At 51.7% G+C, this 14,096-nt stretch overlaps 5 protein-coding genes across 5 annotated transcripts; 1 reads left to right on the top strand and 4 right to left on the bottom strand.

The window, feature by feature from the left end:
• Positions 1-78: 78 nt before the first annotated feature.
• CC1G_04708 (GTPase) lies at positions 79-2,263 on the bottom strand (the record flags this gene model as incomplete). The annotated part of the gene is made up of 10 exons (XM_001838212.2): positions 79-439; positions 499-733; positions 789-906; positions 954-1,075; positions 1,126-1,303; positions 1,374-1,468; positions 1,664-1,985; positions 2,038-2,069; positions 2,167-2,199; positions 2,251-2,263. The coding sequence occupies 10 exons, from the start codon at positions 2,261-2,263 to the stop codon at positions 79-81; spliced, it is 1,509 nt and encodes a 502-aa protein (XP_001838264.2).
• A 593-nt stretch (positions 2,264-2,856) lies between these two features.
• CC1G_04707 (hypothetical protein) lies at positions 2,857-3,330 on the bottom strand (the record flags this gene model as incomplete). Its single annotated transcript, XM_001838211.1, has 1 exon — positions 2,857-3,330. The coding sequence occupies one exon, from the start codon at positions 3,328-3,330 to the stop codon at positions 2,857-2,859; it is 474 nt and encodes a 157-aa protein (XP_001838263.1).
• A 1,091-nt stretch (positions 3,331-4,421) lies between these two features.
• On the top strand, positions 4,422-5,638 carry CC1G_04706 (hypothetical protein; the record flags this gene model as incomplete). Its single annotated transcript, XM_001838210.1, has 5 exons — positions 4,422-4,615; positions 4,688-4,849; positions 4,903-5,099; positions 5,170-5,411; positions 5,468-5,638. 5 exons carry the CDS (start codon positions 4,422-4,424, stop codon positions 5,636-5,638), a joined length of 966 nt encoding a protein of 321 aa, XP_001838262.1.
• An 892-nt stretch (positions 5,639-6,530) lies between these two features.
• CC1G_15784 (NWD2) lies at positions 6,531-11,493 on the bottom strand (the record flags this gene model as incomplete). Its single annotated transcript, XM_002910018.1, has 14 exons — positions 6,531-6,824; positions 6,876-7,018; positions 7,070-7,451; positions 7,505-7,862; positions 7,965-8,398; positions 8,453-8,658; positions 8,712-8,779; positions 8,968-9,047; positions 9,228-9,307; positions 9,435-9,509; positions 9,555-9,643; positions 9,920-11,180; positions 11,238-11,369; positions 11,484-11,493. The coding sequence occupies 14 exons, from the start codon at positions 11,491-11,493 to the stop codon at positions 6,531-6,533; spliced, it is 3,612 nt and encodes a 1,203-aa protein (XP_002910064.1).
• A 373-nt stretch (positions 11,494-11,866) lies between these two features.
• Positions 11,867-13,886, bottom strand: CC1G_15783 (hypothetical protein; the record flags this gene model as incomplete). The annotated part of the gene is made up of 5 exons (XM_002910017.1): positions 11,867-12,542; positions 12,596-13,178; positions 13,229-13,458; positions 13,513-13,671; positions 13,876-13,886. The coding sequence occupies 5 exons, from the start codon at positions 13,884-13,886 to the stop codon at positions 11,867-11,869; spliced, it is 1,659 nt and encodes a 552-aa protein (XP_002910063.1).
• Between the last annotated feature and the right edge of the window lie 210 nt (positions 13,887-14,096).

Raw genomic sequence — 14,096 nt, 5'->3', positions numbered from 1 at the left:
CATGCTGTTTTAGCTTTAATATAACAGGACCCCATGAATTGGTCGAACAAATAGATAGACCATCCCCCCAAATCTGCTCTATGCCATGAAGGTGAAGGACAGGTCCTCATTATCGACCTGCATCCCTCCCGACTCGCCGGCCTCCGCCTGCGCCTGCAGCTTCATCTGCTTCCTTGCTTTCTTCTTCTCCAGCTTCAAAGCTTTCCGGTTCAGCGGATTGCTCTTGCCCATTCTTTGCAGGACATGATCGTCCGGTTTAGCGTGATACTCGGGGATATCCTTGTTCCTTCGCACACGTTTCGGTTGGCGATAGTGATAGCTGGGCCTGGAGTCGTCATCGAACATCGTGACGGCCGCATTGGCCGGTGGAGGTGAAGGCGATCTCGTGCGCTTTCTTGGTCCTTTGAAGGGCGGGAGTTCTTCAGCGTCCATTCCAGTTCTTCGAGGAACGAGGGGTTAGAGACGATTATATGTTCGCAGCGATCAACAGAAACTCACCCGTCCTGATCCATTTCCTCCGGTGCATCGACAAAGACCTCTCCCTCGCCTGGATCCATGTCTGCATCCATCTGCACGTCGTTGGTGGAGCCTGGATTGAATGCTCCGGCATCGGCAGCAGTGAACAAGCCGTCCAATTCGAATGGTTTCGAGAAAGTTTCTAGGATCTGTGCTTGTCCGACTTGTTCAGCACCAGGAGCGATTACAGGGCCCTCTGCAGTGCTGGCACCATGAACTAAACGAGGGTATCAGCGGTGTTGAGATGAAGGGAGCGCCAGGAGGTTGCATACCCGTTGAAGGAATCAGAGACGGGTGGATCTCGGGGGGTTGAGAGAAGTAGGGTATCTTCTGCTGGTTCCAATCTGTAAGGACTTGTCTTGCCGCCGAGTTAAGATCCGGTGTGCCTCCCTGGTAACGGTCAGAAGAAACCAGGTGCAAAGGATACTGGGACAAACCTTGTGGAGGCGACCCGAACTCAAGGCGAGCATTGTCAGGAATTCCAAGGGTGTTCCGAATTCAGGGAGGTTGTAGATTTTCTGGATAGTTTCGCGCGGCGTTCTCAAGAGGATCTCTTCCACTGGGGGAGAGTCAGAATGAGATTACGGAGCAGTAAAGCAGGCAACGCACCAACTGCGATCGGATCCTCGACGTCTTCAACCTTGACCACATTGCGAAGCAAGATGCTACCCTTCTTCGTACCCTTTCCATCGTCGAATGCATCGTCATCGAACACGACGCCAGGAGAGTCGATGACGCGGAGACCGCGTTCGAGTTGGATAGATTGAAGATCCTTGGTATGGCCTGGCTGTGAAGCCACACTGCAAACCTATGCAAAGCTTAGCGTTTCTCAGACGATAACGTAGACTCAAACCAACCTTGCTACGCTTCAAGCTGTTGATCAAGCTACTCTTTCCAACGTTGGGATATCCAACCACTCCAACTGTCACACTGCGCGTTTTGGGTTTGTAGGCTTTTAGGAGTTTCATCAGTGCCGGAGCAGTGCTGGAGGAAATGTTCGATCTTTGCTGGGTAGCGGGTGACAAGAACGGGAGAGTCGGTGTAGAATGTCGCAGATATTTGAGCCATGCTTGGGCATTTGCTCGAGGTACGAGATCTGCAGCAGATATCTCAGTTTAACTTCGAAGGAGAGAGGCACAGGACACACCAATCTTGTTCAGCACAAACACCAGCTTCTTTCCTTCCGACTCTCGCCTCCGCACTTCTTCCTCCACCAAACGACTCCTACATCCCTCAGGATCTCTCGCGTCAAGAACAAGGAGAATGATGTCGCTTTCGTCGATCACTTTATGTAGAGATTTGACATAGTAGCGGCGTAGCTGTTCCTTGGTTTTCTCCCTAGTTGACGTGGACGACGACGGTTCTTCCTGAACGTTGGATGAGGCTTCGGCTGCAAGTTGCGCAAGTGTTGACAATGTTGGCTCTGAGGCCATGTGGGCATCCGAATCGAAACGTCGTTCCAAGGGGACCTATATCTTGGTGAGTTATCATGCCCAGACTGGAGACACCGGCACTACGCACATCGGGCTTCTTCTGCTGGTTCTTAACCTTCACTTTAAGGTCGGGCAGTTTAGGGATGCCAGGATCCTTCTTCAGTTCTGCAGAAAACACGATTACAGAACTGGAATCTCCAATTTTATGCGTTCTTACTGGATTTGACTGGGACGTTTCCCTTGCGGTTTTCTACCTCGAAAATGTCAGTCGAGACCCTTCGCAGAGATATTTAAGGCTTACTTGTTCTACCCATGGCGATTTTAAGATGTTTTCGTCGAGTTCAAAGCGATGATAAGTGGCGTTCTTGTGGGGAAGACTTGAAGCCCATATTGTTTTCAGGACAGAGAGCGGAGTCTGAAAGCCATCGGCGAACGCCGTTGTCCAGGACAGGGGCCCAGAGATGGGCGCTTATTCATGTCCCATTCTATTCTTGGTTCTCGGCCCTGTCGCAGTCTGGTATGCTCCATAGAGAACTCTGAGCCTCTGTATGTGTCCCTTCTCTCCGACAATTGAACTTCACTGCACTCGTTAACGTTAAAGATCACATCTGGCCACGTTCCATCAAGTTCATTGGTCTTTTCCGAGGGAATTCGACAACTTCCGCGCCACTCGACGAGCATAATGGACTTGCAACCAAGTGACGAAAGCAAGACGGTGCGTCACCCGGACGGCTTCTATAGCTAGATTCAGACCGACTTTCCTTTACGTCGGTGCCCGCCTTCCACTCACAGACAATTTAGAGTTAAACGTTGCTTCGATTTCCAACTATAGGTAGTGGTGGATCGAAAGTATCGAGAGGTACATTGATAGTCATAACAGCTAGCTGAATCAGGAAGAAGGGGTGCCTCAAGGAAATAACCGTTCGAATAGGATGTCGTCCGCCACTTCCCATCTTTCTTTCTCCTCCTCCATCTCAGCCCGGACCTTCCTCTCAGTCGTCCCGGGCGCGATAATACCTCCGTGGTCTTTCAAGGCCTGAATGGCGGCCATGACCCAGTTTTGGCAGTCGAAGTTGAAGTCGTGTCGAATCACGGTGACCTCCTTGAGCTTCTGTTTTAACCAGTCCAGCTGGGAGAGTGGGATGGTTCCAACCTGGCAGCCACCGCGAAGACTTTGGTCTTTCATGTAGTTTGTCGCCACCTCGCACTCATAGCAGAACGTGTCGTAGTTGCCTTTTAGCTGGTATACGTATGCTTCCGTCTTTGAAACGACGGCCAAAAGTGACCAATGTTCTGTGCGTCTTGGGTGGCCCGAGATCGCGTATTGAGCGACAACGAGGGGGCAAGTCTGGGAATCAGGAGCCATACAGACTTCAGGCATGTTCAATAGTGGAGGGTTAATGTGATATAGCAGAAACTCACGGCTGGTCGTGACGGTAGGGAGAGAGCGACGTGTTAGCGCTGGGGAAAGTTCGCGACCTTTGCTCGTCCTTTTAGTAGGCCTTGACGAAGCTTAGGACACCGCCACGACCATATGACGAATCGTAATCCCGATTATCAGGGTTCATCTCCTCGTTTTCATTATCTGGAACTCACAGGAGGTCACCAGCCACCCGCCAAGTGCATCCCATTCCCAGCCAACCCTTTTTCGGGAAATATAGTGGACGCCTGAATACCTTGGATTGGTTCCGGAACGGATAGATCGCAATAGTCCTCGTGGATCAGGAGCATGCCTGCTACTAGCCTCGTTGCACCAGCTGAAAGAAGGACTAAAGTGGTTGTTTAAGCTCAGCGCACTAGGGATCGTACGGTAGGAGGGTCTGGCCGCAATTTCCGCTATGGACACCGGACGACAATAATTCGATGGCCACCTAGAGAAGCCTTCCAAATGCCACCATCATCCGAGCCTGAGTACTGAGTCGACCACCTGGTCATAACCGAGCACTTCACAAAAAGCGAGGCGTTGACCGGGTATTCAAGCAGTCCCATGGAAAACCGGTTCCCGAGTCAGTAGCAGATTGGACGATAACCATCAGACTCCTGCTAAAGGTTTTTGTCCACTATGAACGCTCTAAAGGACCCCAAAAGCTCTACTTATCGATCGTCGCTTGTTGGAACACACATAGGGGCAAATAGCGACCAAAGGTATGACGACATGACCACCTGTTCAAACCACCATCAAACCACCTCTATTTGCCCCGTCTGCTTCTCCGAGTATCTGTTGGCTTCTGGGACATCACCACGCCTCCTTGACAATAACTTGACCTTATCGAGTCAACTCCACTCTGACATCCCTTGGCTTTTGTCATTTCTCCCTTGCCTCCAGGACTTCATGACATATTATTACCCGGGGAGCCCCAGGACACTCCCGCCTGGACCTACTGGACCCTCTCAGAGCTGAAACGCGCCCCTCGGTTAAAAAAGAACCACTTATTTTGCGGCAAAAAACAGCACTCGCCCACTTCGCAATCAATGGCACCACCCCCCTCGAGGTACATGGCTGGTCTGGTTATCTCCGTCCTCGTGATAAGCGTCGTGACTGCAGGCGCTGAACCTCTGATTGGGGCCCGAGAAATCCCATCCAATGCCTCCAAGGCAGGGTTAGCGTGGCCGAACGGGAACAGCGTAGACATCAGTCAATACCAGGCGTCGGAGAAGCTTTCATGGTATGTATCTCGCTACCAACGATCAGTGCAGGGGCAGGGTGGTGTTAAATCGCACCTCTATCCTTCTTCCAGGTACTACACGTGGTCAGTATGGCCAGCAGGCAATCGGAGAAACAACCTCGAGTTTGTCCCAATGCTATGGGGGAGCTCTACAGCAAATGAATTCAGCGCGAGAATCAATGACACGCTGCGAAGAAGTAGAACACCTGTAACGGCCGTCCTTGGGATGAATGAGTGAGTTTTCGTGTTGATCGCACGGATATGGTCAGACTCACTTCCGATGTCAGGCCCGAGCAGCGAGGTCAGGCGAATATGAACGCATCGGAGGGAGTAGCGATGTGGAAACGATACATGGAACCGCTTCGGGGAGCTGGCCTCCGACTAGGAAGCCCTGCAGTTTCGAGTGCTCCTTCGGGGAAAACGTGGTTAGAGGACTTCTTCCGTGAATGCAACGACACTTGCAACGTTGACTTCGTTGCACTACGTGAGTACTCTTCTCTTCACGGTCGTTTCCGAACGTATTGCTGATGACGTTCATATTACCATTTATCCAGACTGGTACGGCACTGATAGCGACGCCTTTATCGCACACCTCTGGGATTATTGGTACTCATTTAATCGAACGATATGGGTTACAGAATGGGCATGCCACAACTTTGTCGACCATGGTAAGCAATGCACCCCAGAAGATGTCGTCGAATTTATGAATAAGACTCAATCGTTCATGGACAACGCCATCTTCGTCGAGAGGTATTCGTGGTTTGGGGCCATGAGGGATATGTCTGGAGTTAATCCGGTGCGTGGTCTCTGCCACATGTACGATACCAGCTTTTGACTCTTATCTTGTGGCAGGCGAATGCCTTGATGGACAATGACGGCCGAATCAGTAACCTTGGGCGACAATACGTTGGGTGGACAGGCGATGGACCTGTTATCGCTGCTGTAGCCGGCCGCAGTATTGTCTCCAATATGGGTGCACTACTGGCTGCAGTCTTGTCTGGGCTTCTGGCTACCATGATATGAGTTCGACCTTCGTCATTTCATTTACGTTAATGGGACGAGATTATCTACTACCTCCTGGGAAATTTACTCATCTTGTAATCAATTGTGAAAGGTTCTTCAAGTAATATTACGAGACCAAGTACGATCTCTTTGACATACTAGATGCGCTTTCAGATTTCCCTAAGACACTGCTAGAATGCATGCCTGCATTAAGCGCCCATAAATTGATCCGCGCTGATGTACGTCTCCGCATGATACCTTTCGGGCGACCGAGGCCTAGGCCCCCATGGGTACTTCGATTAATCAGACTGCTTCCCATATCCCGCAACGCCAAATCCGCCGCAGATCGTTTGTGGTACTTCACCAGACACACACCAACTCGTAACGCTCATTGGGAGGAAATTTACACAATCTCGCCGCAATACAGACACTCCATAATCGGTTGTCTGAATCGATGTGTAGCACCTCGAGATAATCACTCGAGAGTTGACGGCGTAGGATGAAACACATTGCAAATGGAAACAGACCTGGTCCAATAAATAAATACAATTACAGTCGTACACCTGGGTTCCAAGTGGAAAGCTATGGGCGAATGAACGTACAACAAAAGAACCTTATAAAACTACACTTGTGGAGTTGGTTTATACATTTACATGTCCGTAGACGAAAGCGGGTTGGGATACAGGATAAGGTTGAAGAAAAAGTGAATCATGACGAGCAGGCGAGCTGGTTTACAATGGAACATGTGGTTATGGGTGGGAAAGAGATATTGATGGGACAAGGTTGCTCCGGCGTTCATAGAGGCGAAAGGGTAGGGGCTGGACGGAGAAAGCGGTGATGGAGATGGATGGCATAGGAAGATAAGGGTGTTCGGTGAACGTCGCAGGACCCAAGCGTGGCGAGGTCCATGCCTTCATGCAAAGGCCAAAGCTGACCAAGCTGCAACAGCTCCAATGGTAACAGCTGTCGCAGTATGCGCAGCAATAGTGGCGATTCTCTTGATACGCTTTCGAGGCGGGGGAGTCGCCTCACGTTGAATAGGGGCTTGCTCCGTTTGGGAAGCGTTCATGGAGATGACGTCATGCCAGACGTTCTCGTCGGCGTTCTCGGCCATTGAAGGAGGAAGGGGGGTCGATCTTTCAGAAAGGCCATCGGAGTCATCCAAATCGTCGCGCTTACGCTTCTTCAATACCGTAGGAGGAGAATGCTGAAGGGCCGTATTTTAAACTAGGTCAAAAAGATGAGAGAGAGGACGGACCTGGGCTTGGATCTCGGAAAGCAAAGTGCTCGCTCGGGCGACCTCAGATTTGAGCTGAGTCAAGAGACCGTCAGCGGAGGCCTTAAGGTCTGCCATGTAGACATCAGCTTGCTCTCGCGTCGAATCTCGAATTTGCGTTATTTCTATAGGGTTCCATGAGAGGCGATGTAAGATTGAGACAAGGTGAGACCTACCTTTGATCAGAGCGTCTACCTCCCGAGCCCTCTCGGCCTCCTGCTTCTCTTTGTCTGATTCCTGAGCCGCAAAAAGTTCGTCGCACCTCCTAGAAAGATTTGATAACTCTCCATCAATACCATCCACTTGATCTTGTAAGTCAGAAATATCGATATCCGCGAGGTTGTCGAGGCGTTCGTGAAGGTCGTCCAGCTGGGCGACGACCTCTGCAGATTCCAAGGATGCGAGGTTGTCGACCCTTTCGGTTAGGGTAGCGTGATCACTGGAGAGTTTGTTAAGGCGGGCGTCGTATTCGGTTATCTTGTCGGAAATGGTGTGAACATTTGTGTTAAATTTCAGACGATACTTGCGTCGGTGATCATGAAGCTTCTTGACGTCCTCCTACAAGACAAATGAGCATCTGCGAGATGTTACATGGACAGGAAGATACGCACCTGCAACATGTCTACGAGTTCCTTCAAATCACCCCGATTGGGAGCTTCAACGACCTCTCCCTGGCCCGGGGACGATCGGCGAGAGGATGATATCGAAGAGTCAGACATGAAGTGGTCAAGGTCAGACTGCGAGTCAACTTCGGCTTCAACCTCGTGGGAGTCGTCCTCCTTTGGGTTGCTTTCCGGACTGGTTGTGATCGGTGCGACGCCGACGTCGGTTCGAGGTTGCTCATTTTCGCTGGGTTCACCAGAGTGGTCGGAACTAGACGGCCACGCTCCTACGACAGAAGGCTCTTTGTTATGAGCGGGAGGACTCTCTAGGTCCATGGGCGAATGCGATCTCGACAGACGATGGGGGCTGTAGCCAACCGCCTCCTTCAGTGATGGCAAGTTCACAATGGAACTCCAGGGGCTGGAAGCCAGGTAAGGAATGTTACGACGGAAGGAATTGTAAACATACTCGATAGGAGCAAGCGTGGTCATGGGGTCGTGCAAGTCATTGAGCATGCCTCTAACTGTGTCGGACAGAACACGAATCGCCTTCGATGCGAGAGGTGGTTCTCTGAATGGAGCTGGAATCTCTTCAACCTCTGAATCCAGCATCTCGTCGGAAGAGCCTGAGGAGGTGTAGATGCCGTACCGCCCAGAGCTCGACTTGTCGGATGCTGGTGAGGGTACCACTAAGGGTTTGATGGGTTGAGGGTTTCGCAAGAGTTCGACGCGGACGACCACGGGGCGAACGGAGTCCTCATTTCTGCCAACAGTCTTACCGAAGGTGATGACGTCGCCATCAGACAGTAGCATGGGCTCTTCTGGCTTCAGCATCTTCGACGATAACTGACCAGCCTTGCGCAAATGAGTCCCATGATGGGAGTTGAGATCGATGATATAGGCCTGGTAAGTTTTAAGATGAGACTACCTTGGCTATTCAAAGCTTTGAGCACGTACATTTCCGTTGTCTGAGAACGCAATCTTTGCATGCTTCCTGCTCACCACAGCACATCTGAACATGGCATTGCCACTATCGTTGTCGTGCGACCTGGTCGAATCTGCGCCTGGTCGACGGCCAATATGGATGACACAACCGTTCGCCCTGTTGAATACCAGTCGATACGCATCGTTATTATCGTATTTCTCGACATTCAGAGCGATTCCTGTAACCTGGGTCAGTCGTAGTATCAGACAAAGGTTATCGTCTGTCTCGCACCTGTCAGTGGTCGCTTCAGAGCTCGCTGTGTGCCAATATACTCTATCTCCTCATCAGACATCTCTACACTAAGAAATGTATTCAGTTATCGTCGTCGCTGGGGGGAACAGGGGCAAGGCGATTGGGCAAGGGCAAACTAGCACCGCGACCTTTATATACTCATTTCGGCCCCGACGGCTCCGGCGCTCGGTATCTCCCGACAAATAGGGGCTAGACTCATTTACCCTTTCACATTAAATGTGCCTTTGTAAAGTACAGGAAGATCACGAGATAAAGAGCACATGCGGGAGGAGATACAGTAAAAGGTGATAATAATAAAGGAGATGATGATGCGGCCTAAGAGAAGTAGCCCATCGTCAGCCTTCCCAGTCCTGGTCAGACTGAAGACGAAAAGAAACCATGACAGATGTTGGTAGCCTGCATTCGTACGGGTGAGAACGGCAGCAACCGTGAAAGAGTCCAGACGGTGATACGGTAAGCGCTTGGATGATGGATCTAGTCGGTCCAAAGCCTCACCCTGCATGTGCAGGTGCGGTACGCCTTAATTTCACCAACACGCGCTTCAGTCGCGAGCGCTTCGATGGCGAATTCCTTGCCTGTGTCGGTGAGTTAGGATCAAGCAAGTTCGACTCTGGCAGTCGCAACAGGTTATCAAGTTGCGGAAGAAAGGAGAGCCTTTCGTCCGCTGGTTTCCACTGATGGGCAACCACCATCTCAACGAACTTCGACCAGTTCTCTCGAATAAACTCGAGCCTTTTGCAAAGCAGCGAACAGCCTGTATGACGGTCGCACTGCACTCTAAGTAAGTACACTGATTGTGAGAGGCTGATGATAGTAACTTACCAGGGATCTGTGGACCACCTGCCGGAGGCCGCGAGGCTTGCCATGCGACGAGGCCTGTCGGTCGAAAAAGAGAGAAGATTCGATGCTGCCTGTTCCGAGGTAAGGTAGATGGAGGAAGGCATACTGTATCACGACGATGGGATGGAAGTTATCCGAAGAGACATATGGAATTGAGGACAGCTCCGTGCTCCCACTGTCACTATGCCAGGGATAAGACTTTCCACTAGAGGGACTCGGTGCGGGCGACGAGAAGTCCCCTTCCAGTGCGTCAGCAAGGTGGCTCCCCCAGAACCTCTGCGAGTAGGAAAGTACTGCTCCATCTCTCAACTTGTCACCCGCCGCCCAAAGAGTCAGATGACGCGCACATCGCAATACTCAAGTGGGTTTCTTCAAGGGACTGGTACAGATCCCCAGACCGACTTGGGGAAGTGAGATAGTCTTCGAGACTCTTGTGATGGAAACGAATATAGCAATGGCTCCCATCGCTGGGGATGTCCAGCACTGAATGTAGGTCGCAGAGGGCCATGGACGCGGTCCCTGGTTCGAGGTCGAGGAACCCGTCCAAGAAAGTGGGCTCGCGTCTCCAGTTCAGTGATTGGGGATTCGAGAGGACCATGATCGTGTGGAGAAGCAAACGGATGAGGTCAAGATCAGCCTCAGGTGGATGCAGAACCAGGGCATAGAGGGCGTCGAGCTCTGCAAAGGGGTTCTCTTTCCCTACAACTGCCAATTTGGAATACTCGAACACCCGCCGCAAGAGCGTCACCGGATTCTGTCGTGGGTTGTCGACATACTTGATGACGGTAGATGCGAAGATGAATTGGGACGACGCTTTGAGCACCAACTCCTCGATGTCTTCTTCCGGTGGCCAGCCTGCAGGGATGAACGCCCCGGATGGGTGGTTCTCCCGAATTCTCATGAATTCGTCGCAAAAGAACGCACGAATGTCATCCGTGCCATCATAGTCACCCAGTCGGATGAAGTGGGTGAAGGAAAGTAACGGTGCACAGCCGAATGCTGTTCGAATATCGAGCTCGGGACGGCTGGCGATGACAACCCGAAAGGGAAGGTGGGGGTTGGTGACCAACGCTAAGATGAGGTGGAGCAAATGCCTCCGCTGGGTGACACTTCGACACTCGTCGAAGCCGTCGATTACCAACAGGTATATTCGACGATGTACTGTCGGTGGAAGGTGGGGTAGTATATCCAAGATAAGGTGTTTGAGCTGGAAGTCAAGCGATTTTTGAAAGATGCCGGGCTGGTTTCGTATTGCTTCGGGGACGAGGGCGCCGAATTCGGGTATCGCGTTCGATAGCTGGTGGACCAAGGTGGCGATGAAAGGCTTGTCGGTGTTCAAGCCTTGTATCCGGGAGGAGAAGAAATACGAGCCGGCCAGTATCCCTTCATCGGCGGCTTGCCGCGCGACTTCACGCTGAATGCATGTTTTCCCTCCGCCGGCTGGTCCCGAGAACCATAGGATAGGCTTCTCAGAGAAGTATGTCCACTGCATGATATCGTGTATGACCCGCCGTCGCGTCCCTTGCTTGCACCTGGGAGCATAGGCAGCAGTAGACGATTCGTGTGTAGCCTCCACGGCACATTGTTCAAGTAGTTTCGCGTACGGATCTGTTAGCGAAGGAAATACTTTTCAGTGAGGTTCGTCACGGCATCAAGTGCCCTTACCTTCCGCGCTTTGCGAAATGTTATAGATGTTGTCGGCATTGTTGACACGGACATTGTCCACGACAAAGTTCGAGCCATGATCCAACACCATGTTTGGTTCCACTGCGCCGATAGACGAACGGGTATGGTGAGCTGGGGACGAAAGGATAGTTAAAAGTTCAGGCCTCGCAGATCGTTACTATATGCAAATGTCAGCAATTCTTCTACACAGCGATGTGATAATCAGGAAGACCTACATGCACAAACAAATTGCCATAGTCCGCTTAATTTGCAACAGCACTTCAGCACCTGCGGACCTTCGCTTCCAAAGGAATGTGTCAGATTCATGTCAGTTGACAGCGCCTTGTCCCTTCCATGGACAAGCTTCTTGTATCTTTTTACTCGGGAACCTTTCCAATAGAAACATGAAGAGCTTTGCCAAACCCTCCCAGCACAAGTTTCCTGTCGGAGGCAAAAGGGATCAGGGTCACTTGACCCGAGGACGTCGGAAACCTCTCTTGCCTCAAAGGACTTTGGTGCAAGTCGATTCAATTGGCAATAGGGAGAAGGCGAATAGACGATACATGGGTTGAATAACTTGTCAAAAAGTCGAAAATGAGCGCCGCAACGAGACACGAGGAACAGAAGGATCAGAGGTGGGCCTTCCTCTCCGTCGAGGGATTGGTATCCCATTGATAGAACCCCTTGAAGTCCCAGAATTCGCCAGTCTCTTCCCCCTCTCTAACCCGACCCATTCGTTTCGCGGTCAATTCCGCAGTCCGAATAAAAATGTTCCCATCCAAACACTCAGCGCCAGACCATTCCAATGGGATGGCTTCTGAGTCAGAATTGGTGTCAACCTTCCCCTTGGTTGTGTCAACACCCCACCCCATCCCCAACCCAGCCGCCACCTCACCATGGTTCTCGGACCCGCCACCAGCCGGTGCGAGCTTGGAAGTCGAACTGCAAGTGAACTTCCTTGTTCCGAAGTGGGATGCCCAGGTAGAAAGAGACCTTTGGGTCTTTGTGAGGTGCTCATCGGGATGGACGATGCTAGTTTGAAGAAGGGAAAGCCAAGGGTCCGCGTTGATGGCTTTGGGTGAGGTCGGAGATGGAAGCGTGTCTTTGCTTGGATGAGGTTGAGGTCCGGACGGTCCCATCACTTTCAACTTGGAGAACCCGACGAGATCGAGAGGCGGGGCACCTCGGAAGACATACATCGCCAGGGCGACGGCCAGATAGGTGTGGAGGAAACGGCCTCGCGCCACAGGCAAGATGGCTGCGCAAATGGAAGGGACGAAAAGCGACGAGGTCACCAAGTGCATTCTGATAAAGTGGTGATTAGCCCATAATCCACCAACAAGAAAGCAAACACCCACAAGAAGAAATCGGCGTTGAACAGAGCATCAGTTCCATCTTTGTTCGTCCCTCTTCCCGTCCATCCACCAACCCCGTACATGGTGGTGACCGTCCAGGCCAGCTCCTCGATTTTACTTTCCAGGTACTGCGGGTCAGTGCCTAACTTGTTGACGTCGAGTTTCCACATGTTCGCAAACTTGAGCAGCGGGCCCGCGTGCTTCCCGATAGTGCGATCAAACGAGTTTTTCTCCTCCTGCTTTGGGGGAGGAGCAAATCGTAGATCCTCAGAAACCCAGCCCAAAATGTCCAACGCATGGACATCATGGACAGCCACTCGGTCTTCGATGTTTAGTTGAGAGCCCTCCGTTCTGGCGCCTGCTTCTGGCGCCTGACGCCGAGACGCATCTCCCAGGTGAAGTGTCTTCTGCAAGACCGAATCGAAGGCATTGTCCAAATTGTTAACGGTGGAGCCAAGAGCGCCTTGGAGGGCGCGGCCAGCGGATTCTGCCATCCCACTCAAAGCGCTGAATGTGGAACTTTCGAACAACTCCGGAGGAACAAGCGCCGATGCACCAGGTGCATGCACAGCAGTCTGTGCCAGACCTGTGGGTTGCTCAGGACACTGGTTTCCAAGGATGATAATCGTCACTGACCTTCGGCGACCAAGCCAGGAAGGCCAAATTCAACACCATAACCGGTGTGGATCAACGGGTGTACAACTCCAGAGAAGAAGCGGGCGAGCATTCGCGGCTGCTTCTCTTGAGGTATATTCTTGTTCCGCCCAATATTGGCTTCGGGTGAGAATAGGAACTCCTCCACGGTCGCGTTGATCCCCTTTTGCACGAGGATTTCGGAGAAAAAGTCTAGATAGGCGCGATAGAATCTGTTCGTGCGTATCAGCAGCTGCCTCCGAGTCCACGAACAAAGGGAGCCTTACGTCTCATCCCCCAAATGATCGTTGAAGTTGTCCCTGGTGATCTTCCTGGGGGCTGGGATGCCTGGCTTCTCGTAACCGCAATCCTTCTCGTATCCTGCTGCAATGACATCGCCATCGGCACCTAGGGCCCAAAGCGCCAGAGACCGATGAGGAGCATGGCTGCAAGAGGGTCAGCGTAGTCAATCGCAAAGCGGGGACACTAACTTATGAAATCTTTTCTCGTTGATAAATGTGTGCCATCGTTCATGGTTGTCTTTGAGTGCCTTCAGAAGGGCCTCTGTGGATTGTGGGGTTATACCCGGCCAATGCGGGGCGGACAACCTGGAAGGCGGCTCTGAAGGAACTGGGAAGAGATAATCTAACGCTTGGGACATTGTATCGCCTATGTGTCGCTTGTGTGGTCTGGTGAAGGCGGGAATGACAAGTGCAAGTGGACGTCTTGTAGAAAGACGATGAGACAGCGTCATGGCTAATGACGACCCCTTTCCAACCTCCACTCCACGACTTGCTCCAACTCAAAGGGGTCATATGGTCTCACTATAGCCATGCAGTTCAGCGCGATTGTTTCGGGGATCAAGTTGGAT

Source organism: Coprinopsis cinerea (assembly GCF_000182895.1).
Source record: "Coprinopsis cinerea okayama7#130 chromosome 13 map unlocalized cont3.13, whole genome shotgun sequence".
Classification (NCBI taxonomy): Eukaryota; Fungi; Basidiomycota; class Agaricomycetes; order Agaricales; family Psathyrellaceae; genus Coprinopsis; species Coprinopsis cinerea.
The sequence above is the reverse complement of the archived record's forward strand: the minus strand, read 5'-3'. Positions and strand labels throughout refer to the sequence as shown.